This window comes from Phasianus colchicus, chromosome 5 (assembly GCF_987193195.1).
Source record: "Phasianus colchicus chromosome 5, bPhaCol1.hap1.1, whole genome shotgun sequence".
Taxonomy (NCBI): domain Eukaryota; kingdom Metazoa; phylum Chordata; class Aves; order Galliformes; family Phasianidae; genus Phasianus; species Phasianus colchicus.
Window position 1 is genome coordinate 35,579,715 of NC_143440.1, and position 26,859 is coordinate 35,606,573.

Genomic DNA, 26,859 nt, shown 5'->3' on the forward strand with positions numbered 1-26,859 from the left:
TTAGTTATTCATATCCAAACAATTTTATTTAAATGTCTCTAAAAAGAAAACTCATGACTCACATTTTATCTGTTAAGTATTAATAAATAAGTATCTTGTTTGGGACCTAGCTAATATTTCTAGGTCATTTATGTGAGTATTTTCAACTATGAGAATCCCAATTGTCAAGAACTCAATGTCCTTAAGTATTTCATAGTAACTAACCATATATTATGTTAATGTGAAAAATACTATTACTCTCTTATCAAAACTATTAGTTTTGTACCTAAAGAATGTGATCCTCATAGTACAGTTTGCAAATTACACAGTTATATTTTATTAAAAATAAAGTTGATAGAATATTTGTAAATACAATTAAAGATTGCACAGGCTGGCATGAACACTAAGCATGAAGTTTCACATCTTTTCCAGAATAATTTATCTTTTAAAAATTGAATCCTGGATAATTACTGCAAACCATATAATTGTCTAATTTCACTTTTAAACCTTTAAAATTACTGACTTGATAAAACTATTATGCAGCAACAAAGGAGAAACTTGACTCAGGTTGAATGTACTTGAATCAGTTTTCAATTTGCCACGTGGTAATGTTCTGTTCTCACTGCCTTACAACACAGATTTTCCCGCTGTATCTTCCTAATGCTGTCTATTAGTAATGTTGATCATAGTACTGCACAGGAGGTCAGTTGGAACTGAGACTCCAAATGTGCTAACACTAATAATATATAAGAATAGTATATAAGAAATAAAAGCTAGTCTCTGCTTCAGATCCAGTCGACAAATTAGCAAAAGGAAATAATACAGGCAGAGAAAACAATGAGATTGCAGTATACATCTTATAATTTTTGTTCTGTCTACATTTTAGTATTCCAGTCCTTTCCCCGAGGCCCTGTTAGGAAAGAATTGTATAGACAACAAGACAAAGGTAACAAAGACATAGAACAAATTATAGCAAGCAGCCTATCAAAACACATCTGAGGACATTCTGAGTACAAACTTCCACAAGGCAATACAGTGGTACTGCCTTGACTTCAGTTTCTGGATGTATCTCACTGTTTCTTTCACAATGCCTGTCCTAGTGCCACCTAAAAGTCCTACCTCTATACATGCTGGATGAGAAGAAAGGCCTTAGTTACTTAGTAGCCACCATCTGAGAGGCTTAAAAATTCAATGAATTTTTGCTTTCAGTATCTTTATGAGCTAAATAGCATTTAATAAATGGAAAACAGAAAGACGATAAGTGTCTGACCCAAGAAATCAGGTAAAAAAAAAAAATAATAATTACATCTACAGTGTTCCTCCAGGCTCTCTTAGTGGTGCCCAGAGACAAGAGAGAGGGCAATGGGCACAAACTGGAACACAGCAGCTTCTATGTGAGAATAAAATCTTCTTAACTTTGAGAGTGAAAGAGCACTGGAACAGGCTGCCCAGAGAGGTTGTGCAGTCTTCTTCTCTGGAGATATTCAAAATCCACCTGGATGCTTTCCTGTGCAACCTACTCTAAGGAACCTGCTTTAGCAGGGAGATAAGACCAGATGATTTTCAGAGGTCTCTTCCAACCCCTGTGATTCTTTTTATTTCATAATCTTCACTTTCTCAAGCGTACTTTACTACAACTTATGTAATATTTCTGTAATTATTTTGAAGTAACAATTGTATGCATTACCCTACTACTAAAATTCAGGCAAAAAACCCATCTCAATATTTTAAGAATACTTCAGATGAATATGTTCATGAAACACATGCTCAGTATTGCAAAGCAGTCTAAGGCATTTTTCTATTTAATGAGATTAATAACACCAGCACAGATGAGTGCATGTCCTTCTTATACTGTTCTTCCCAAACCATTTAAATACATTAATGCTTAGAAAAGAAAAAAGAAAATAGTTACAGCCAGTGTTGTATCCATGATAGCATTTATTTTTTTCAGAATTCAACTAGATGAGTGTAAGGTCCATTTGTATCCAGTTTTAACACCTGTCTGTTTCCATACGTGCCATGCTTAACAAGAACACCTGCTTCCATGCATTTGGCATTGGCAGCCAGTTCCTTTTCACACAAAGTCACAAACTGAGAATAAAGTTCCATTCCCTTTTCTTTTTCAATGTTTGCATGGTACTGCATCTTCCTTCCCTTCAGTTTACCACCCAGCGTAGCTTGTGGTATGATGAGCACACTGCCTGGTAAATCAAGGACAGATACGTACTCTCCATTTTCGTTTTCACTTAATTTAACATTCAACAGCACATTGACTGCAAATAAAATAAAAATTAATGTAACTAAACTAAGTCAAACAGGACCTAATATAACATTATAAAACAATATTCAGGATTCTACAAGATACTTCAAGATAGGACAAGTCACTCAAGTAAAAGAAGCTGACTGTTACTGAAACAAAACATGGACAGTCATTAAATACTATTATTCAGTTAATATTTCAGAGTATTGTGAAGAATGCGAAGGATATTTATATCAATGTAGTACATCTAAAAAGTTACTGGGGGTGGGACAATAGTTTGCTCTTTGAAATCCTGCAGTTTATTCTAGTTGGAACTCCCCAAAGGAACCCAGGATCTAACCAGTGACCCTAAAGCGATTACCTGATACTCAGGCAACATTTACACAAGAGCATACATTGTATGAGATAAGGCCACCTTCAATACACTTGGAGACATTTCTGTCCTGACTTTCTTTTCTTTATGGTTGGAGTAGATGGCAGCAGTATCCAACAATGAACTGATCCAGCTGAAGCAGTCTGGTCTCACACAGAGTGAGCACCCTTCAGTCTTCCTCTTAAAGACATGCAATTATCAGCCTGCCTTTTGAGAGGGAATGTAAGCAGGTAGGTCAGAGATGCAATTTGGTTCATTAAGTGTAACATGTAAACTTACAGATAGAAACGTTGTGTTTGATAACATTTTCTAATGTTTCTATAACAATCAAATGCTTCCCCCAAAATTCCCTCCAACTCATTAAAAACTGGAATACTAGTCATCTCTCTAAACCCATAAAAAACACTAACTTAAACAGTATCAAAATATATTAAGAACAAAAATATTCCATAAAACAGACACTTGGGAAGATGGCAGAGGATGACTCTCCTAATAGCAAACAGAACTTTCTTTTTCTGGCCTGTTCCAACTGCCACAAAGCTGAAAATGTGATTATTCTCAAGTCTCGTAAAACTCTCACAAGCACAAGATTTTCATATCATGCTGTTTTAAATACACCCAAAGATTTCATCTTAGTTTAGCATCACAGGAAGAGTGTGCCCTTGAAGAGCTGTTCTCAGCTGTTCTGTTTTCAATAACACCTGTGCTTGCACATTGCTTGTCCCAGCATGCAGCTTGAAATAGGCTATTGTTACATGACCTTTAGTGAAACTACCACTATCAGCAACCCGCAGAAACGGGACACTTTTATGTGGAACACACATCGCTGAATTCCCCAAATGATCCACTGCTAGTGATAGAGGAAAAGAGGCACAAGAAATTAAATAAAAGTAAAAAAAAATCTAACAAAACAAAGCAAGCAGCCAACCACAATAACAAAAGCTAAAACTACTCTAGAAGAAGGCAGACAGAAATCACTAGAATTTGACCCTATTCAGAGCATCAGTTCCACTTGAATGTAAGTGTTAAAAATGCATGTGGAGAAGAGCAAGTGAACTACAGATATTGCTGTTACCTCTTCTGATTCAGAAAGACTAACAGTATGTAGTATGAGATGGGAAGGACGCTGGTTAGTTATCCACCCAACTCCCTCTACTGGCTATAATTTTAAACATCCAGCACATGTAGGGAGATAAAAATTAAAATGCTTCTTAAATAAAGCCATGAATTATCTGCAAACCATCTTCGCTAAGTTCAATTCTGTCCTTGACTGAAGATGTTGCTTGATACTTGTAATATGTCCATTAATAGGTGCAGCACTTTGTTTCCTAGGGTGTTTTCATCATGAACTTTCAATGTCAACAGACCTTGTAACAGGTGAATCATGAACTGACAGAAGAGATACGGACAGCTGTCAAATGAAACAGAACTAATCAAGCTGTTCTTTCAGCGATCTGATTAGTTGGGAATGATGCTATTTGATGATTTTTTGCCTTCTCTGCCACTACCACTTAATTCTTTTTGAAACAATACAAGAATTCATACGGATTATATCATACCAATTTTTGGAATAAGATCCTCATCAGCACCTTTGAAGAAGCATATGTAGATAACAAGTCCTCTCTGGATCTACAAAAGATTAGAGAAAACTATATCAATCTTTCTCGCTGTCCACCATGCGGGTTTATCCTTAGAACTGATACAGAAAGTGACAAAACTACAATGACAAAATTCCCAAGATTAGTTTTACTTATTCCCTATAGTTTCAGATTTCAAATTTACTTATGGAAGTTTGTGAGATATAAACTGATTACCTGCTGCTACCATGCAATTTGTTAGCTGCATGCAAAGCCACACTTAGTTGTAACATACAATGTACAGTATTACTGTTATTACAGATAAAATAATTTACAGTATGAAACATGGATTTATTTACAACTATGAAATATGTCAAATACCATGGGATTTGTCAGTGAACTGAATTATATTTGATGTTAAAAATAAACTAGTGAAGGATAATTCTAACAAAACAGTTAATTAAATATCTAAATGTGACAACCAATTTGAATATGATGACCAACAATTATGAAGTTGTTCAGAATACTATAAAGTTAACAAAAATATTATCCATCAGTTCAACCTTTCCATCAGTGAAACCTTTTTGACAAAATGTGACTTCTCCCTTGATTTGTGTAGGGTAAAGGATAGCCAGCTCTTTAGCAAGAGACCACTAGAAAGAACAGTCTATTTGAGAAAACGATTAGGTCCGTAGTAACAAGAAAGCATAAAGCAATTTCTTTATAAGTTTTTTTTCCTCTCTGGCTTAGTTCACAAAGAATACATCTGCAACAACCTGGGCTTTATAAGGAAAATAAAGCTATTTGGCTACACAACCAACAAGAATGCTGTTTCATGTTCAAGTATATGTCAATGGTTTAACCTCTTTGGGAAAAAACAGAAGGCATACACAGCTTGACAATAACAAGAAAATCCTACACTCTCACTGCTGTTTTGTCAAGAATAATTACCCTTATATCCCTGTTAGAAGGAAAATATGAAATGGTACCAAAGAGATGCTAATTAGATTGGAGCAGGAAGGATTCATTACTTTCAATGTTATAAAAACAAAAAGATAAGAAATATGAATATTTCTTAAAATAAACAACAAAAAAAACCCAAACCACAACCCTTTGTCTTTTCCTTTCCTTTTTTACTCATTCTTTTCTTTAAAAGATAGAGGCTTTTAGTAAAGAAAACAACTATACACACAAGATTTCATTCTTTTGTTACTGTGGAGACTAAACAAAACACTCAATGCAATAACTAAGAAGAGCTATACCGTTGTAATTATTTTCTAGTAATTCATTTATGGAAAAAGAGAATGCTCCTCACAGCCAAAATGTCACACGCTGAGATTCTTTCAGAAGAATGAACTGCTCCTTACAAAACTCATTTTGACCACCGTAAAATATAATGCAGGTTTCCATTCCCAAATGATTGTCATATTTCATAACACTGTAATAAATTTGATGCCCTAAACCTTAAATGGCATTTCAAACTCTATTCAAATGACAGAAAGAAAGAAAAGCTGCCAAAGGATAGACAGTCTTACTTGCTTAGCTAAATATTAGTTCCAGAACCAGACTAGCATCAGGACGTTAATAAAGACTAATGCACACATACGCATTAATAAAAAATTATTAAGTAGGTCAAGCACATTTACACTGCATGTATACAAACACTAACTTAGAAAGAAGCAATTACACTATATCACACATCTCACAGATAACTACTCCAATCCTGAGACTTGTGAAAGTCTTTGAATATTTTCACATATGGAAGTAACAATACTCTGCAGGAAGCTCATTTAAACAGACAAGAAAGGAAATAAACACTTAAGACTTTAAGACCAGATAACTAAAAATGATTATTATTAGCTATCACATTAAATAACATTATTTTTCAGCCTCTCTCATGATTTGACATTTAATTTGGAATACACTTTTTCCATTACAAAATTTTTAACGTATTGGCTTCAGCATCTGTTTCACTCAGAAAGATCAACATAGTGGAAGGGCAATACAGGAACGGAACAGCAAAGAGACTATTGTAAATGAAACAGTATTACAAAAGAAAAGGTGCTCACCCATCTGGAAAGGCCCAGGCTCATAGGAAGGACTTCACCAAAGAGAAATCTCCAAACAGAGACCCTTCCCCAGAGGCAGTCAGCCCTTAAATGGGGTCTAAGAGAGTTGTAGCCAGGCTCCACTGCTTCCAGTCACACAGGTGAATTGCCTTCACCTCATGACTCAACAGTTACCATACAATATCTCACAGCAATCAAATATGAAAAGAAAAAATCTGAATTCAGAGGCAAGTTAATGCTGAGTGAGAATGTTTATATTATATGCTTATTATCTTCTAGAACGTTTAGAAACTATGTTACGGAAACTATCCAGTGTTCACAAGTTGAAACTCACGGTTTCAACTGTGACTGAGAACTATATTTGAACACTTATTTTTAACACGTTCTATCATGTTTCAGCCCCAACCTGTTATATATATATACATATACATACATATACATATATATATATATATATATATATATATATATTTTTTTTTTTTTTTTTCAATTTTCTTAACTGAGTGGGAGACTTAAAACTGAATTTAAGGAGTTACCCTAGTAGTAATGCATGTCAGTCCTCAGGTCTTACACAGGTATTCCAGGTGTCCTAGCTGTTCAGAGCAACATTTAGCCCAGGAAACATCAAGCAAAATAACACAAATAAGGAAGTTCCAAATGCAAAATGCTGACAAGCAAACAGTTACTGGAAAGTGGAAAGAACTTACGTAGTGAAAGGCAGGCAGCTGTGCTGTGTGGATTTCCTGTTATCAGTAAAAAGCCTACATAAATAAAGCAGAGAATCAAGTTACTCTGCAACACTGGCTTTTTTTGTACAACTGTCCTAAGCAATCATCAGAGCAGGCAAACCTGCATCACGAAGGGCTGAAGTACCCAGTCCCTCAGGCCATGCAGCAAGCCTTAGCTCCACTGCCTCTAAACATTGCTTTTTAGCTCCTCTGCAGGATAAACAACTAAGTCCTCCCCTTACCCTCTTTACAAAATACATTCACCTGAACTATGCAGGATTTCATTAGCAAAACCTAAATATATTTCACAAAATGTTATCTCAGCATGGTTTTTTTTCTGAAAAATGTAATGTAGCTGATAATGAAAACAGAGATGCTTTGTAATCCGTAGGAAGCAAGTTTGTGGAACTAACTTACATGAATTATTCTTTGACATCTTCATTCAGGCTCACTGAACAGTGAGAAGCATTATTCGTGTTTCATTCATTCCGCTGCATCAAAGAGAAATTCCAAAATCTACCATGGGTCACAGAACAACCCGTACCAGGTATATTTTTTACCCCATTTGGTATCTTAACCAGAAGATAAATCAAGGGAAATAAGGTATGGGTGAGAAAGTTTTCATTGCATTAAGTGTATATACTTACACTTTTTAGATGAATATTCATTTTATATTTCTTTTCTCCTATAGTTTGAAATACCAAATCTCACTGTATTTACCCCTAGATTTAAACAGAGATCCTTTTTTTCCCTCCAAAGTATTTTGAATATACAGAAACTTTTAATGGATCCTATCTCACCAACATTTCTGCATAAACAAGACTTAGTAATCCTCAAAAGGTCATAAAGCTGCAGATATGAAAACATAATGAAGAGTAGTGACTCATATAAAAAGTACATTTCTAGCCTTTTTCCTGATAAAGAACATCCACTCCAGAGTTCCCAAAGTACCTGCAGGGGTCTCTTAAAGCTCAGAAGCTCTTCAAAGCCACCTACATAATGCACTATTTATGGCTCACTAGAAGTTTCTCAAGGTGAGGACCTACTTTTTAGCTGCTACAGGTCACTACAAACACACTGATTTACATAAATAATAGTTTATTAGGCCTATATTTCTTTATTTTTCATTGGTACACTTATACAGAGTAGCATTATCCTACAAGAAAGCATCAGAAGCAGTGATGCCTTTTAATGACCTCTAATGAAAGCCATTAAAGACTAAAGAAACCATGAAATTTCTACAGGGTTGGGGTTTTTTTGTTTGTTTGTTTTTTGGTTTTTTTTTTTCTTTTCTGCAGGGTGACTAGCTCTTGTTACAACAGATTTCCCTTTACAAGCCCTGATATCCAGAAAAGATTCGTAAGGACCAATTAAGTTTCATACCTGAAAAATGCCTGCTGCTCACACTGGACAAATCTCATGGTGATTTCCTCAGTGTTATCTACTACTTTTCCAACGATTTTGGTTAAGATATTTAAATCTTCAAGTAAGAGAACTACACAGCATAACAGCCTTCTAACAGATTGACTCGTTATATGTAAAAACCAAAACCCGTGCCTCTGTTTGGGTAGTTTAACAGATAGCCAGCACCTGTGGCACCCCTGTGAAAGCATATTTAGGAGAGGGCAGAAAGCTCCAGAGAGAGAACATGGAAGGAGAAGAAGGTATGCTGTGGAGAAGCTGTTATTCTGCTACAGGGCCTGTAGCCTGGTAGGGCTTGCTCTGGTAGGCAGGAAAAGAGGAGGAGCAGGAGATAAGCAGTGTGTGGATTACAGTCTCCTGTACCCCAGTCTCAGCAGCGTGACCTGGGTGACAGCACGGGGGCAGGGCTGCACCCAGGAGTGCAAATCACGGCCAGTGTTTGAAGCTCAGCCCGCCAAAGAAGGAGGACTATCTTTCCCATGCGTTTAGGTATTTTTTTCCTTTCAATACCCAAACTAAGTAAGCATTTAATTGGGCATAAATTAACGTTAACAATTCTCCAAGTGAAAGCTGTTTTGCCCGCGACGGTAACCGGCAGCGACCTCCCTCCGTTCTGACCCGCCGCTTCTCCCCTCACCCCGCAGGGAGGGGCAGCAGCTGTGCGCCTATCGCCCAGGCAAGCTGAAAAAACCACTGAAAATTCTTAAAGAATGAATGTAAGCGGGAACTAATGACAGATTTTGCAGACGCTAAAGGGCAGATGTCGTGAAGCCTGACGGGAGTCACCACGAGGACGACGTATCGGACTTCCCATGTGCGGTAAGAATCAGCGGGCAGTGCCGTCCCTTTGCTGTACCATCCGCAGAGCCCGACGGAGCGCAGCCACGCGGCCCCAGGCTCTGCCCTGCGCCCCCAGCCGAGACCGCCCCGCCGCTACGGGAGGGGACGAGACCGCGCTGAGCGGGGCGGCCGCGCTGGACGTTACCTCTTCCCACTCGGCCTCCGCACCGCGCTCCGGCGGCTTCACCTGCAGCCGAGCGAACAGGCACTGCTGCAGTAAGGCCCGAGCCAGCACCGGCCGCGCCGCCGCCATGGGACGGAGAGCGCGCGGCAGGGAGCGGCGTGAGGGCGGGCGCGGAGCTGGGCGGGGCGGCGGCGGGGTCACGGTGCGGTGCGCGTTGCTTTTCCGGGTTAGCGAGAGCCGTGGCTGCAGTGAGGCGATCAGGCTCTCGGCTGGGGCGTTTTGCCCAGCGCCTACGTGCCGCCTCATTGCTGTGTGTGAGGACCTCTGGTCCGGCAGTGTTCTCTGAGGAGAAGCAGGTAACCACGCAAGGGCTGTGGCTTTAGGACAGAAAGCGTTTTAACAGCTGGTATTTAAAAAAAAAAAAACAAACAACCTTACTGCTACCTGGAAGCTGGTAGGTTGGTTGGCTTGTTTGGATGAGAAAAATGCTGCTTAGCTCACCTTCTCGTGGGGAAGTGTTACGTGCTGTGGAATAGCGTACTGTTTGGTTTCTGCATGAAAGCTAAAGCCCAGTAATGAGCAGTGGAAGGACTGACTGCTCGTTGCTGCATTACAAACTGGCAGCACTTGGATTCCGCTTACTGAGGTTTCACGTCAGAGGTTTTTCTTCTCAGTGACACTGTTTGGAAGCAGAGGGAAAAACAAATAACACAGCTAAACAAAGGACACTTGTATAGCCAGGGATCGAATTTAAGATCTGAAGAAAAGTTAAACTATTGCAGCTGTTGCTTCTGTGATCAGTCAGGTTTCTGACTCTGTGTCCCAACTCACTGAGTAGATGACTTTTGCCCCCTCTTGTGAGCTCTGACATGAGGTAGCATGGGCTGGGGCAGAATTCAGCTTCTCAGAGCTCCTGTGAAAGCCCTAAGATTTCATTTTCAGAACCACATTTAAAAAAAAAAAAAAAGATTGATCAGCGTAGTAAGAAACTAAATTTTATTATTTGGCCATAGTCATCAAACAAGCTTAGTGCAGTTAACCGTTGCACAGCAAGGGGCAATATATTCTCATTAATAGCCATTGTTGCACAGAAGTTGTATTAAAATATGCTCTTTTGCATTAGTGTTCTGTGAGGTTGCTCTTTCAAAAGCAAACCTTTATAAATTGATGAAATCACACTAGGTGGCTAGCGGGTAAACTAGCTCATTTCTGTTAGCTGTAGGGTATTGTTAAGTATGAGCTATTTTTATTTAAACTCAACTGATTTTATTTAAAATACCTTCTGTTCATTTATTCTAAAGCTCTATCCCCAGACTCATTAAGAAGAACTTAATGAGGTAGAAATCCATTTAAAATGAGTTTCTTCATATATATTTGTGATATAAATTTATTGTTAAGGAAAATGAATATTATTACAGCCTCTGAGTAAATTAGTAGAATGCAAATAGATATCAGTATATATGGGTATTAATTATTCTTTGTTGTGATACCATTGTTTACACCAGAATTTGATGCATTTATTCATATGGCATATGGTTGTGAACCAGTACAGTGAACAAGTAGTACAGGATCATTATTTGTGTCATTCCCAATGTACTTATATTGTTTTTTCCTTGGAAAAACAAACATATGTAGCATATGTTCTATTTCTTGAATTTTGTTGGGCCATAGGTAGGTGAAAGATCGCTTTTGTAAAAGAATGTTTGGCTAAATTTTAGCCATTTGAATGTGTGGTTGGTTTTTGTTTTATTTTTCTATGAGGAAACCTCTAGATTTCTAAGGTATGTATTCATGTATAAAATACATTGATTAAAACGTTAAAGATTATATTAAAGGTGTTTTCCTACATGCTTTGGATTTTATAGCTGTCCCAGAATATTTATTGTATCTTCTCTGCTTCTTGACCCTGCAGCAAAGAGTAGGTATTTGGAGATTGACTATATCCAGAAGACCCTTTTTGTTATTTTCACATCAGTTCTTTTTAAGAGAGGTAGATGGCAGCATGAATCACTTCTCGCAAACATAAATGTACATGCATTTTTCCTTATCTTTAATTTGAATGGTCATGTATATTTCATGTGCATTTAATGGAGTGTCATCTTTTGTGGAAAGAGGTGGGTGCTGGGGCTCTGCTTCTGCTGGTACTGAGGTTTCTCTTGTTTATCAGAGGATAAAATAGTCTTTCAGAACCAAAATGATTTCAGATTGTCTTGAAGTCTTCCCTAGGGATTTTTTTTGTTAGCAGTAACTTTGGTGTTGTATGTCACTTGGCAGGGGCCACTGTTGACTGTAATATTGAAGGGACAAGATGCATCTAAGAAGTTACTTCCCTGTCTATAGTGTCTGAAACATTGATCTAAGGTTTTTCAAGCAGCTGTCACATCAACAAAGTGCCCCTGGGTAGTTTCATCTGTCTTGAAGAGAAACAATACAAAGCTGCAGTCTAGCACTTAGATAGCAAAGATACAAAATAGGTTGATACAGTGGTTATATTTTGTCTTGTGGGACAGATGTAGCTGAAAGGGTGTAGAGTGGTGATGGAGGAATTATATTTGAACATTACATTTTCTGTATTGTCCAGTGTGGAACTCTCTCTTCCCATGTGCACAGAGGGGGCAAAAAAATAAAAGTAAGAAAAACTAGCAGATCCTATATAGGAAAAGAGTATTTACTCAAAGCACTTGAGAACATTTAGTAAGTAATCACAAGTGGGTACCACTGCTGCCTAGAATGCTGTGATAGAGCTGATGGACTCTGCTGTGATGGCTAGTACAGATTGCTGCTAGGAGGCTCTTCCATCATCAAAGATGACTAGGAAAATGGAATTTGCTGCAATTAAATGGCAGGTCTTCAGTATTTTGTTATTTTCTGTAAAATTGCTTAATTTGTAAAGCACACTTTTAATTGACCATGCTGAAACAGCAAATCAATCCCTATGAGAAGAAATACATGTGTAAATCTTTAGTTTGAGAGAGCTAAAATGACAGCACAGAATGAAAAGGGATTATTTTGTTGCTTTTAAAGTGATGACTACAATCTTCTGAGCTCAGTCAAGTTGCTTTCTGTTCTCTCCCTTGCTTCCAGTTTATTTTGTTTATGGTTTTGAGTTGTCTAGCCTACCTAGTCTATCCATGAGGAGATACGACACTTTGTTTGAAGTGTTGTTTGTTTTTTTGGTAACCTTTTTTCAGTCTAGTTCAATCAAGGTTTTTTTCCCAACAGCTTCAGACTTGCTAGGTTAATATTGAATTAACGCATTTAGCTGAAAGATCAAAATTTTTTACTACCTAAATACAGTCATCACAATGTCTGTTATTTAGCACTAATTTGTCTCATATTCAAATCATCTTCAAGACATTAAGGTCAAGAACATGTCTCCCTTCCAAACCAGAGGTATTTAAAAGTGTAGAATGGGGAGGGAGCATGGAGACTTACCTTACCAGTTGTCAGGAATCAGAAACCATGTGGAATAAGTGTTTTCACTTGAATACCCTAAGTGTTGCATAATACTGATGTAAAAAGCTAGTGGAAGTAGCTCTTTGAGAGAAAATGTGAGGTGAAGATGTGATCTGCTTGCTTACCATCAATGCTTTAAGGAAGAAGGAACGCTAATTAGTTCTTTCTCTACAAGTTCCACACGTGTTCATCTACTTGTGACATCTAACTACTGTACTGTTCCCTGCTTGAGTGTCTACTGCACCAGTCACTCTGCATGACTGACAGATGTTAGTTTTAAAAGAAATTCTTTTGATTCCAATGGAGCAGGATACAGAGCAGCAACAGTAACCTACTTAGGGTATGTACCATAGGGTCTAATTACTTCTTTTCATACTGTTTAGAAGCAATGCAGTTCTTTCTTTTTTTTAATAAAAAAAAATTTTAATCTGATTTCTTTCATTTTCAGTGAAAAAAAATTGGTGATAATGTGAGGACACTACAAAAAAAAAAATGCATGAGCATCTTCTAGGTGTTGGAACTATAATTTTCCATACTTTCAGTAGATGCTTTATGCCAAGATCTCAGTAGGCACAAAGCCTCATGTTATTACTAAAAAATGTACATGAATTGATATGCTGCTCTTTCCATTCCTTTGACACACACCATGAAGGGTCATTTATTATTCACTACGTACCTGAAGGCCTCCTTGCCTCTAGTCACTGTCAAATGTGCAGGAATAATCAGGCTGCATGTCTTTTTTTGCATTTATATAGATGGCTCTCAAATGAAACTTTCTGCAGCTTCAGGCCAAAAGTTTTCACCTTTAACTACAGCTCCTGTCATTTTTTTCTTTCCTCAGGTGTACTGACCTTAGCAAGTTGGGAAGACGTGCCCACAAATGATAGATCATTAGGAAATTCTCTGAATAGCAAACATCTGAAGTCAGTCCAAGTTCTATTTGCTATACATCGTGATAAAACTGGAAAGTCAAAGGAGGCACAAATTATATGCTTAGTCTGTAATTTATCAGTTGCTGAAGCTGTTGTTTCCCCAAACCCAACCTCTTTTGCAACATAATTCAACAAGATTGCCGAAGCTCACTAAACTGAGTAGGGCTGACAAATTTTTGACAATTAATTCTCTTCAGTGTAAGATCCTTCTGCCACAACAAAAACAGGCATTTCTTTTTGCCATAACATAGCATCATTGTAATGTTGGTCTATAAGCTTGTTTTGAAATTATATTTTGGAAACTCATCCCATTAAGAGAACAAAATGCAGCTGCAGCAACTGTAGGACTTTTGTCTACAATCAGTCCTTTGTTAATGATTTGTTTCTGTTAATGCAATACTGTATATAATCTGTCCATGATTTTAGCCAACAGAAAAAGCAGGTGATCTTGTTTCCCATCAGGTCTTGTGGAAAAAAAAAAGAGGATGTTTAATGCAGTGAGATAAAGAATAGATGACTGTAAATTCTAATGAATATTCATTGAGTTAAGATACTACACCACGTGTCAAGAAATAATGTGACTTGCTATGATTTAACATATCTCAAAGAACTTCCAGTGTAACCAGTTGTTAATATTTAATTTTAATGCTTTCTTAAAGCGTTGACTTTTTGCAGTGAATGTTTCTGAACTCATTGGGAGTGAGATGATTTCTTTACAGTGATACATGATACCTCAAAAGCATTGCAATGATAAGAGGGATAATCTTTAATTTTTTTCAGCTGCTGAAGAGTCGTGCTTTTTTTTACAATAATGCTGAATTGCTGCTAGAAGGTGGAAAAAACCCTCTATCTTCAATATTAGATGTTCTAACAGGATGGAAAAAATTGTATTTGTTAATTTTTTAGAAGTGCTTTTTTCTCCCCACAGATAACCATCCAGCAATTTCAAAAAATTGTATATAAAAGTATAAGAATAAGTGGGTAAAACAATTAGTGGTAACTTGGAGTATTTTAGTATCAGTTAAAGATATTTAATTCTTCCCTGGATACTCTAATACTTATAGGGCAAAAAATAATAGTTTTCAAAGTGACAGTTTAAGTGAGATTCATGTCTGCATTAAAACAACTTTGTTTTGGTGCCCAACGTGAAATGTGTTTTAGCTACTGTTGGAGAAAATACATCTATTATGCTTTGAAGCTTAAAGAACAACTCAGCTCAACTTCAGTTAAATGTCTAAGCTACATCTAGGAAGTTCATTAATTGCAAGAAATATCCTTGGATGCTAATTCATCTCTGCTTTTAACGGTTCTTATCATACTTTTGGCCAGGGTTAACTTGCATCTAAAAAAATTAGTAATTAGATAATATTCTGGAGTTTGCTCTACTAAAGGAAAAAAATCTGTCTGTTTTTTTTTGCATTTATATGGTAGGCCTCTTATGATAGGATTTCAATTCCTCATTACCACAGCAGCTTTTCTCTTCACTAGTCTACTACTATTGGTCTAAATTAATCTTGTATATGGGAGATCAGTAGGATTTGAGACGAGGTTTCACCATGTCCAGTTCTACTGAATCAGCAGCACCTTGTCTCTAAGACAAATGTTATTTTAGCAATATTCTTAGATATGAGAGGGGAAAAAAAGGAAAGATGTTCTATTCCAAAAGGTCAGATCGCATAACGTAATTCAAAATATACTACTGGAGGATACTGCTTGCTACTCAACAACTCAAATAAATGAAGTCCAAGCATTGTAATGGACAGAATGTTAAATGTGTTAGGGACAGTGATAACATCTGTAATAATAGACATTTTAGTGGTCTGCATGCTCTGCCATTGGATCCATATGTAGATACCCACATATGAGACATTAAAAATGCAAAATTTACTTTAAAATTTAGTGAAAGTTTTGATTAGTGCTGGAAAACTGTCATGTGGAGTGAATATAAATATGCACCTAGTTTAAGTGCCTAAGTAAAGAAATAGAATTCTGTAATTGACATTGCTTTCCTTTAAATACCTATTATCCATGACTGCAGGTATGACCATGACTCAGTAGGTAACAGAGCCAATGAAAGTTCTTTTCTCAAAATGGCTTTCTGAATTCCTAAGTGTGAGCTAATAAGCCAAGCAGTGAATTAAACAATCACTCAGTGTCAGAAAAACAACTTTGTATTTTCCTGTAATAGTTATATTTCCTCATTTCAATTTTTGATTAAATTGGTATTACAAAGGGTACAGTCTAGTCCTTTAGTGGCAGTAATTAGAAGAACATACATTACATTTATTTCTTTGAGAGCTGATTTTTAGATATCAGTTTTGATACTTATTGGCCATGAGCATTCATGCATGATTCACTAGAAAATTGTCTACGTCTGAAGCAATTACACAGGTACTTTGTTGTAGGAAGCTGTTAACTGAGTCCCTCTTCATGTTCAGAGAGCTGGGGTGGAAAAGAAAACAAAAGTTTATTTTCTCAATGAGGAGGAACTTGCTCAACTTCTTGTCTGTGTTAGACTTCAAAGGTACTCTAGTTGAGGCTATATTTTCCTTGGCCTATGCTTTATATAAAGGAGAAGATGGTTATAAACATGCCCATCTTCCTCTGTTCTGTCTAAAGAAACATGCTGTTTGGCATTAGATGTTAGCATAAATAAAAATCTGAGACACTTAGGCACTTTTTTCTTTTTACACTTTGGCATAGAAGATCAAAGATCAAGAACTTTAGATTAAATTCACGAATCTGCTTCTGGTCCCACCTAAAACCATGAAGAGTTACTTTCCTTCACAGTGGTGGGTTAACTGGAGAAATAAGCATTCCGATAATCTGCTATTCTGCCTTCACAGTTTTGGACTGCTATGGTTTTATATGTAGTACTTGTACAAAGTGTTCTTGGATCACGTTTATTTTCATCTGAGGTTGTTTCAGCATGCAGGGATCAATCTGGAAGATGCTGCTGCTGGCAAAATTGGGTAAGTGGTCCATATACAGCCAAAGAACATCAGTTCCCTTTGATGTCTTTGGTGATAAGCACTGCTAATGTACTAGAAATTACAAGAGAAGTATTTTATGGCCACAGAGCAAAAGTGAATTGGTTTGGAATGTGAGACAGATTTTTTAAATAATTAGTAAATACAAAACGCGCTGTTGGTGTTGTTTCTCAATTAGTCTCATTGTTCAAATTAGATTAATTTGCTGTACAAAACTCACTTATGCTCCAGGTTCTGATGCTAACAAAAACACTTCCTGTAAAACATAAATTCATTACTGAACAAATGAATGAAGAACAGAATTGAAATGATTTCACAAATTGAAATTGTGCCTGAATGCCATAATTACTCAAACCGGTGCTGTCAAATGGTTTAATGAAGCTTTTGTGGCAGTGAAGATCTTAATTCTGCATCTGTATTATGTCAAATGCAAAAAAAAGATTCCTTCCACCACTGGAATTACAATTTACGTGCTGTTGGAAGAGAAGGTATTTCCACCCTTCAGTGGTTGTAGCACATACGGCAAAGAATAGGGAAGTTTTAAAGAAAAAAATCAAAGCTTATAAGTACAAAAAGACCATTAATTGGAGTGAGTTGGTTATATTCATGCAAGGAATACATATCTTGTGTACCTAAGAAAGTAATTATGTATCTTTGTTACTGAAGGGTGTATTCAACAAAACAAATCTCTCATTTTCTGCACTACTTGCTTAAGACTGGAAAAACTGCTGTATTATCAGCTGTTTTCACTGTGATGTGATTGCTACTGTAGTACATGATATGTACCTGAAGAACTTGATGACTGACTTCAGAAAAATTGAGCAATAGTTTAAAAAAGATTGTCGTCTTGACTGTGAAGGTCTGCACAGATCATAGGATCATAGCATCCACACAAAAGCAATATACAAACTAAATTGGGTTCAATCCTGCCAGGCCTTTGTTGTCATTTAGTAAAACAGGACTAAAGCAGAGAACTTAATTTCTCAGTTTAAGGTCTAGAAAAGTGTTTGCATACAATGAAGCTACTTTTGTGGTCTTAATGGAAATATTAATATACATTATAAAGAAAAATGTATGTTACTACTGTGTTTTCTGTGATTTCTTGTGCTTGTTAATGTTACAGTTTCAAGTATTGCCATGTATTATATTTTGTGTGACACCACACGAAAATCTTGTTTTATACAGATTTTTACAATCCCTTGGGCCAAATGAACTTTGCAACAAAAGGGCAGAAATGCCTCACCATCAGGGGTGCAGGCCCTTAACATCCAAGCCTGGCAGGAAGATGAAGCAAGAATTGAAATTGTTATAATGAAACAAGGGCAATAGTGTGAGACACAAAGATGTCATGGTTATCTCTAGATCTGTCTGTCTGTGATGGGGAACAGCAGGCCTAACAGCCCAAAAAAGGAGAGGGGAGAGGAAGGGAACAAAAACAGTAAGAAAAAAAAACAAGTGGGCAGCAATGATCTCAGGAGGGAAATGAATTTACTAATTATAATAGCAGAAATGCAAGTTAATTAGTATTGATGCTATTAAATAAAATGAGAGAGTTTCTGATAACTGAAGTTTTTACTCTGATCCACCAGGGAGCAAACAGTCTTGTGACTTTCAGTCAGTCTTATCTTTCTCTTGGACTGGAAAAGGGAAACAGAATAGCAGAGTCTTCTGGGAGCTGTAGGACATTTCTTCTCTTCTGAGACTCCCAGTGTGCTATGTGATATAATGATGTGGAGCAATGATAACAAAAATCATAAAATTGCAATAAAGGAGCATCCTCAAACATTCCAAGACTAGATGAGATCCCATGGCTTGCTATTAAATAAATTACCAAACTATGGAGTTGCTGTAATTTGTATGAGGAGCACAGCAAAGATCACACGAAGAACCCGTGTTGGTAGTTGTTTGGGTTTTTTTTTTTTTTAACAGCTTGATCCAGTTTGTCTCATCTGTCCCAAGGGAAAATGCTAGAGCATCAGCAAGTGACAAAAGGGCAGCTGAGCTGCAGCTTGATCTTAGAGCTTCTGAAGGGAGGAGGTGACAGCCATACTAACAGTTGAGCCAAGAGCCACTAGTAGTGAGATCAGAAATGGGCTCAGAAATGAAGGCAGAGCAGCAAGGGTTTCTGCACCAGCAGCTGTTAAATGACAGCAGAAGCAGACATGGGGGATTGCCATTTATTTCAAACTAGGCTTAGCTTTATAATAATGCTCGACAACAACTGCTCTGACTTAAGGTAGCATGGTAAAAAGGGAATGAAATAACCCCAGGTGCCCTACTTGGTCTACCACACTTTTGGGCTTGGATGGAAGCAGATATAAAAGGGAATTGAGAGGATTGCTTTTCCTGGCTTCTCCAGAAGTTCAGTAACTTCCACAACTTTTTTTTTAGGGCCTTGTAGCTTATATGGAAAATTATCTAATCATTTAATATATTCATCTATATTTCTTAATTATATAGTACCATGTGAGCTTTGATAACTTGCCTCAAACTTACCTTAGGCTTCCTTTCTTTATGGGCCATGTAATTATCCCTACGAGGACAAAAAGGAAAAAAAAACATTTTAGCCTTCTTCATCTTAAATGTGCTACAGCAAACTTCTGCCACAAAAGTCCTAGAGCTGAAACAACCCCAAAGCTGTGAGGAACATTTTACAGTGTGTATTTACAACTGAAGGGCTATTAACCTGTCTTTAATGTGATTGTTTGCCTAATTTGTGACCAAAACGAATGGTCCAAGTGAGTTCAGAGTTTGCAGCATGCCCTTAACCTCCTGTATTATTAATACTAGGCAGGCATCCAGAAATAGTAATGGAGATACAGGGCTTCTTCAGCGCTGAAAGGGTTGCAGTCCTGGTAATACATTCTCAACTGCTTATTCCCTATTGCACAAAATCAACCTAATAAGTCATTTTTCACACATTAGTTTTTAAAATTTGGAGTCATTTGTCAGCAAAGCTCTCCTAGATAGACCTACATGCCCTTTATTGATTTTGGGTGGAGGAAAAATACATGTAAATACAAGACAACGTAATTTCAGACATAAATCAATTACATTTGTATCATTTGAGCGTTATGGCTGTCTACTAATTCAAAGTCTTTAAAATGCTTTCTTACACTTCAAGAAAAGGTTATAATTTGCATAAACATTAAATATTGTGGTTTTCATTTTGTTGAACAATTGAGAAATCCATTATTTGCTGAAAAGCACAGATCGCCCATGATTTCCATCAGGCAGCAAGATCTTTGTTAATTTTTGGATGCATTTTCCTGGACTCGTGTTTTAGTGGTATTCTACTTATCAGTACAAATTCTACTTATTCAGTACACCCTAGTGCCATAGTAGCTTCCCTATTGCTATTAAAATTACCTTAAAAATGTTGAAACCAGTTCTGCACACCTACTACCAATCCTGCATTGCCCATTTTGTTTCTGTGATGTGTGTTCTGCACTTTAACACTGCCTCTAACCGCTCAAGGTAGAAAAATGAATAATGCAAATTTCTTGCAAGGAAAAAGGTAACAGTTTCCTGGGGCAGTGAAGAATAGGCCCTTGAGGGAGATTTCTAATACAGTTTTTGAATTAAATGGCTCGTTGGTTGTCAGCATTCTTCTGCATTTTGGTTTCTCGGTAGGGTGAATTACTGGGAAACTATTTGACCTCTTCACCTGTCTGTGCGCGCTGTGCAAAATATGCTTAAATGGTTACAGCAAGAACAAGAGACTGAATGAGCATCACTTGAAGGAAAGCAAAAGTTGCATTTTTATCTCTAATTTTTCTCTGGCAGCTGAGCACTGGAATAAGCCTTTGAAAATGGTGGCTTTGAGCAAAATGTCTGATTAGGGCTTTTAATAATATGAATCAAAAATAATATTAAATGAGTGGTGAAAAGTCTCAATGTGAAAAAGGGGCAATGTTTATTATAACACTTCAAACGGATATAAAATCCCTGATCCATTACACACTACAGCAGATGCCAACAAAGGGCACCATCTACGCTGTGTTTTACCTTTGAAAACTAAGGGCCAGACACTGCCAAGGTCTGAAGTACTTCAGTATTACTGCCTGGATAAACGGGCTATATATGGGATTGTCTGGAATAAATCATGTCAGAAGGCTCTGAATTCCTCCCACAACACTGCCACAGGCCTCATGGTGGTTTAGTGGCGCATGCCTGAATGCTTCAAATGACACTCACATGACATAAGGCACCCTACTTAGAACAATTTGAATTGCACTTTATATATATATATATATATATATATATATATATATATATATACCGATAAGAGGCACGGGACCTGGCCACGGGTTCTCTGAACTGATGACTCAGAGGATGAAATGGAATACATCTGTTATATCTGCAGCCGACCAAACCACGCAGGGCCACGATGCGCCCAAGCACACTGAAGGCCGGGGCGAGTCTCGTCGCCGTGCGCAAGGCGGGCGGCCCGCGCCGTGCCCGTGCCCACACGAGAACCGCGGCCTCCTCGCGGCCACCAGTCCCAAGCGGCGCTCCCCGCTTCCCGTTTGCAGCCACGCCTGAAAAGCCCTCAGGACTCCGCTGTCCCGGCTGGCTCGGACGCGGTGAGGGCGTACAGACCAGCTCCAGGGGCCGCCGGCGGTCGAACGCTGTGGAAGTACGTGGGGCAACGGCGCGGCCCGGCGCAGCGCAGGGGGCGGGCCGAGTGGCGGCGGCGCCATTTCAGCGCGCCCGGCGGGAGGCAGCGATGGGGGCCGTCGCTTGGCGCTGGGTGCTGCGCGTCGCTCCATTCTCCGGCCGCGGCGGCGGGGCGCCGGCGGTGCTGCGGCGCCCTCTGAGCAGCGGAGCTCGCGCCGCTTCGTCGTCCGGCTCCGCGGTGGGTGAGGCGGGAGCTGCCCGCCGGGGCGGTGCGGGAGGGGAGCGGGTCCTCGCGAGCCTCGGGGTGCGGGGATCAGACGAGTTCTCGGCTCGGTTCCTGAGCAGCTGTTTCAGAATCTGCATCGAAGTTGCTCCGAAGTAGCCTCCGTAGGGGAGCTACATTTAGGGCTGTGTTAGCCGTGGGGCTTTAACGGCGCGGGCAGGCTAGCCGGCGGACCGAGGGAAGGAAGAGGGGTCTCTCTCTCTCTCTCTCTCTCTCGGACCCTCTTTCGTTCTGTAGGCGTAACGCCTGATTGCTCACCGTCTCCAAAACTTGACCACCGTGTGGTGAGCGGGGTGCTGCCCTCTGAGATGCTCACTCCTCTGCGCTGCTCCACGCCCCGGTCCCTGGGGCGCAGAGGAGCTGCTGCGTGCCTGCCCTCAGCTACCCGGGCGCGCTGTGGATAAGCGGCTCGAGTGCGCTGCAGGAAGGCAGCAGGGGCTTGGCGGGCTCGTCTGCACTTGGTGCTGCTTTGCCCGTGCTTTCAGCTGCGTCTGTTGTACTTCTGCCGCCCCTAGGTCGCTCTGCCTCAGTGACGGGCAGCTAGGAAGCTGGAGCTCTCGTTTTGATGATACAGTGCTGAAAATACAAACAGCTGATGGTCACCGTGTGTATTAATTGCGATAACGTTAAAGCTAGTAAAAGTTGATATGCAGCCTTGACTTTAGCTGCTGAGGTATTCAGGAAAAGCGATGGCAAAAGGTTTCATTTGTAATCCTGATGATTCCACTGAGAATTTTGCAAATCAAGTAACCTGAAGGTGATTTTTAACAGTCTCCAAATTAGCAAAGGGGTTTTGATTTATTTTACTGGAGGCCTTGGTTCTTTTTTGAGGCCTGAGACTAATCACATTTAACTGCATCTAAACAAAATATCCCCAGAGTCAGTGCTGAGTAGGCCCCATTCCTTCAAGTGATGCTGAGTGTGAGGCAGGTTGCCGTAGGAGAGCAACAAGATTTGTAGGAGCAGTAACAAGGTTGTCTCAGCACAGGTTGGTCTGTACTTGTTCACTTTTTCTGCAAACAGTGCTGATACCACAACTGCTCTGTACCATTTTTTTTTATAATTAGTCCTCAGGCTCCAGGGATGAGGTTCTACAAGACAAACGTGCTCGGATCCTGTCACGGGGGCTGCCCAAACAAAAGCCTATAGAAGGAGTTAAGCAGGTGTTGGTCGTAGCTTCTGGCAAAGGGGGAGTTGGAAAATCAACGACAGCAGGTAAGATTTTTCTTGTTGTTGTGCCGTCTGTTGTATTCTTATTGTTTTATAATAGATATGTAAATATTTGTGTGCTAGTGTGGTTTTTGAATTGCATTCAGCTGGCAGCTGTGACACCTAACAGATTACAAAGTTTTGCTTCAAGGCAACAGGGAAGTGTGTTTTCATGCCTCTGTCCCTCAGTCTGGTATTATGTACACAGCAACTAAACTTTTTGTTGCAAAATACATAGGTTTTCTCTGATATTTTACTTTGTATTCTGTATAAAGTACAGAATTCCTTTTTGGAATATTTGGACAGTTGAGTCCCACTGACAGAACCGTCAATCTCTGTGAAGATCTGTTGCAGCTGCTGAAAATCCATATGAATGCAGAGGAACCAGTTTTGAAGTGATGAACAGCTTGCTTTGAATTGGCAGTAAGCTAAGATGGTGGGGATTTTGTGCTGGTGTAGTGATGTTATTCCTCCTTTGCTACCATCTTAGGTGTAACTGTACAGCGTTCCAATGGCCTGCGTTGTCATGTTCTCTGTAGGTGTTATCAATATTTCAGTGTTCAGAAGGTTCAATATCAGGTCTCTGTCCAGTTTTCTCAACTACTTGTAAAGACATTTCATAGTGACAGGTGAAACAGCAGTGATAAACTACACAAAGCAGTGAGAGATGATTGAACCACTGTGAACTCCCAACTTTTCTTACCCACACTATTAGGCTTCGGAATCAAAAATCAGAAAAGCTTGAATTCTAGGAAGTAGAACAAGATGACGTGGATTCCTAGTGCTACATACATCTGCTTGAAGTTAACCAAATTTGTGTTTAAGTGTCTGGGAGTTTAAAAAAAAAATAAATAAATCAGGATTCACCAGACATTAAATGAGAGAACTGAAATGTGAAGAGACCATTTATTGTATTGTTTGACCAGTTACTGTATTGGACAGCCTTTTGTTGGTGATTTCATTTATTTTATTTATAATGTTGAGAAGAAAGAGGACTTTAGTTTCTTGATGATTAAAATAAATTGAATGTTTCAGATGAAAAATTTATTAAGATAAAATAATTTGTATGGAAAGAAGTAGTAGAGGCTTGTGGGAAAAATGTTTGGTTACACTTTCCCTAACTGAGAAGGAAAGGAGAATGGTAATTGGTAATTAGAGGTTGTGTATATATAGCCTTAAAGTGCCACAGAAAATATCAGTCTTATCTGCATTCCTCCGAAGGACTGTCAGGGCTGCTAGTATTCTTTCTCCCTGTGGTTTTGTATTCCAGTTGTTCCAGATCTCCCTTTCAGATTGAGTGGATATGAACTGAGGTTGAGTTTGTCAGGGCCATTCTTTAATGTCTCTGTGTTTCTGTTGTGTAATTCTTCCTATCTGTTCCTATACACAACAGCGTATAGATCTTGTATTATACTCCTAGTTGCTTCTAGCATTTCTGAAATCGATATAGTTTCTGATTAAAAGATTAACTTTTAAAAAAATAGAAAATGTTTTTAATCTGTGTTTAAATGCTTACATTGTTTTGATTATTTTCTTTTGTTTATTATGAGATTTTTTTGTTGTTGTTGTTTGATTCCTGTTTTCTATATTTGTTTCCTGTTGAGTTCTGTTCTTTTACAGTGTTTTGCTAGATTTCCTCAGTCTCAGTGCAGCATCCCAAAATTGGTTCTGGCGCGAGAAGAATTCAGAGGGTGAACTTGAATGACTAGAAGTTTCTAATTTCTGAAATTCATAGTATTTCAACTGTGTAAGCATGGCGTGGCTTTCTGAATTGCATCTTGTTAATCCTGCAGATTGAAGAGAATATAACTACTGATAATTTACCTTTGTTTTCTTTGGTCGTTTCCAGCAAAGGTTATCGAGATAAGATTTTTTTTTTTTATTGTTCAGGAGAACTGATGTAGTCAAGACGTGGTGAAACGTATCCCATTGTTTCTTTTTTTTTTTTTCTCCTGTATGTTTTTATCCTGCAGGTAGGATGCATTAATCTTTTCAAATCAGTGGCCAAAATACATCTATTCATGTGTCCTACCTGGACATAAGTTTGGTCATTGGCCAAGAAATGATAAAGTATGTTTGTTTTTTCAGGACTAAAGTTGTGTTTTCTGATATTGGACCTCCTTTACATGTTCAAATATTCAGCTAACAAGTGAGAAAGGAGTTCTTCTAGATCTCAGTGTAAATAACGTTTAGAAATAAATCTTTAATTTATCTTTCAGGAAGATTTTAGGCTCATTGTGCAGCAAATGCTCTCAGCTGGCTCTGTTTGTGTCTGATTTTGTGCCTGGCAGTTTTATTAATATTGTTCACTCAGCGTTGTTTAAATTCAGTTGTACTTGTTCCTAGAACCAGTTTGGATTTGGAATGTAAAAGTCAAAGCTAATAAGCCATCCCAGACTTGGGCTGATATTAAGACTCCGGTCTCCTCGTACTTCCTTCTTGATGCTGGCTGGTTTAGCATGGGCTAGAGATAGCATGGTGACTTTGTGGCGTCCTATGAAGACAAGAGGTGGTGGTGAAAAGTATTGGACTTGTTGAATATGTATGTCCTACTTCTTTACAGTCCCGATCATGTTGGAGTCTAATTGTGAAGGCCTGTGTTAATGTTTAGGGTCGGGTTAGGGTTGGGATCCTGTACTGTGTTTCTGAGCCGCCTTGGAACTGACAGCAATACAGAGATAACCAAGTGCAATAAATAGCTGGGATTCAAAATAGTGTGTTGTATCCATCTAGAAATGCGGCTAATGAACTTGAGCTTTCCCAGAATATTATTTCCACTGTCTTCCTTCTTTCCCTTCAGTAGTCAAATACCCTTTATGTAGATGAATTGTGGATCATACTTTAATTTTCACACATTATAATTGTATGGGAAGAAGATAGACTGAAATGATAGGCATATTAAAGCAGTATGGTGAGTAACTTGCTGCTTCCCTTGTGCTTCTTCAAATGTGATCTGCAGTTTATGTATTTGTTTAATCATTGGCTTGCATGTTTTTCTCCTTATCCTTTGTAGGTCAGACTCCAAGTTGCAGAGGATTAATTCTCTCTGCTTGGTTAAGGGAATAGTTAGTCATGCATCTATTTAAATAGCAAACTGAAGAATAAAATCTATATGCTTTATCAGTTTAGGAGTAAACAGCACCTGTACACATCTTAGGGAAAGTGGTATAATTTTTCTTGTTAACCTTCTGACTGTTTTGTTTAATGAAACTTGCTACTATCTATACTAAATGCTTTAAGCTGTTAATGTCTTCCCAACTTGTTCTCAATACCTTTGTCTTCATTCAGTAGGACAAGGCTAATTGCAGCTTATCTTTCTTAAAATGCTTCGTAGGCTGAAATACAGCAATGTGTAAAGGAGGCAAAATATTTTGTCCAAGAGAGGTGTGAGGGTTTTTGTTTGTTATGACGTGACTGTTTGGAATACGACACATACTGTTTGGTTACACTGAAGTTTCTAGGTCTTCCATAATTGAAGCTGGTGAACGATGCTGTTTCTTCCATGTGTTTTCTACGCAAGTATTGATGGAAATGCTGTGAACAGCTGTAAACAAGCTAAGGGACAAATTAGTTGCTTTCTCCTGTTTTTCTGTTTCTTTAGTTGCTAGAGATGCTTTCAGAGTAGATGAGACTTTGTTTTGTGGCATGCAAATTGAGCAAAAAGTAGAATTGCAACTTCTTCCAAAAAACGTCTATTTTAGTATATGTTGAGACATCAAAAAAGGGTTATGAACATTATTTCTGATCACTGCAGTTTAATAGCTTAGTTAGATGCTTATCCGATCTCTAGTTTTAGTTCACTAGAGACTGTGGTATTTTATTTTTGTAGTAGTGCCTAGTTTTCAAAAGTCAACAAATAATACTTTTTATGTTATCCTTTAGCTTAATACTAAGATTGTAACTTCATAGCACAGTATCCTGTAAAAATCTAGACCTTGTGGTTTTTTGCAGATTAATGTGAATTTGCTAGCTACCATGGACTGAATAGTAGATGCTG

The 26,859-nt window shown here is 38.4% G+C and overlaps 2 protein-coding genes and 2 long non-coding RNA genes across 8 annotated transcripts in view; 2 read left to right on the forward strand and 2 right to left on the reverse strand.

Moving 5' to 3' along the window:
- Window positions 1-1,897: 1,897 nt before the first annotated feature.
- DTD2 (D-aminoacyl-tRNA deacylase 2) lies at window positions 1,898-9,590 on the reverse strand. Of its 3 annotated transcripts, XR_016466957.1 has the most exons (4): window positions 9,394-9,532; window positions 6,966-7,019; window positions 4,172-4,241; window positions 2,239-2,252 (listed from the first exon to the last, which is right to left on the reverse strand). XR_016466957.1 is itself a non-coding variant. In XM_031593791.2 (3 exons), the coding sequence occupies exons 1-3, from the start codon at window positions 9,499-9,501 to the stop codon at window positions 1,927-1,929; spliced, it is 504 nt and encodes a 167-aa protein (XP_031449651.2). In that variant the 5' UTR covers window positions 9,502-9,590; the 3' UTR covers window positions 1,898-1,926. The 3 variants fall into 3 exon arrangements, 2 of the variants coding, with proteins under 2 accessions (XP_031449651.2, XP_089997431.1); XM_031593791.2 differs by lacking the exon at window positions 6,966-7,019 and having other exon boundaries at window positions 1,898-2,252; window positions 9,394-9,590; XM_090141305.1 differs by lacking the exons at window positions 6,966-7,019; window positions 9,394-9,532 and adding an exon at window positions 6,259-6,643 and having other exon boundaries at window positions 1,898-2,252.
- LOC116229346 (uncharacterized) lies at window positions 8,371-19,236 on the forward strand. 2 transcript variants are annotated; one of them, XR_016466958.1, is made up of 4 exons: window positions 8,371-8,897; window positions 8,973-9,084; window positions 9,155-9,227; window positions 13,670-19,236. It is a non-coding gene; the product is annotated as an uncharacterized LOC116229346 (long non-coding RNA). The 2 variants fall into 2 exon arrangements; XR_004166997.2 differs by having other exon boundaries at window positions 8,973-9,227.
- Window positions 16,119-22,212, reverse strand: LOC149917849 (uncharacterized). The gene is made up of 3 exons (XR_016466959.1): window positions 21,912-22,212; window positions 19,247-19,283; window positions 16,119-16,202 (listed from the first exon to the last, which is right to left on the reverse strand). It is a non-coding gene; the product is annotated as an uncharacterized LOC149917849 (long non-coding RNA).
- NUBPL (NUBP iron-sulfur cluster assembly factor, mitochondrial) overlaps window positions 21,040-26,859 on the forward strand; it is an 87,503-nt gene continuing 81,683 nt past the window's right edge. The window contains exons 1-2 of one of the 2 annotated variants that reach the window (XM_031593792.2): window positions 21,040-21,389; window positions 22,721-22,868. In XM_031593792.2, coding sequence (XP_031449652.1) covers window positions 21,141-21,389; window positions 22,721-22,868 — 397 coding nt within the window. In that variant the 5' untranslated portion in view covers window positions 21,040-21,140. Of the gene's footprint in view, window positions 21,390-21,442; window positions 21,609-22,720; window positions 22,869-26,859 lie in introns of those variants that run through there. The other variant, XM_031593793.2, reaches the window with a different exon arrangement.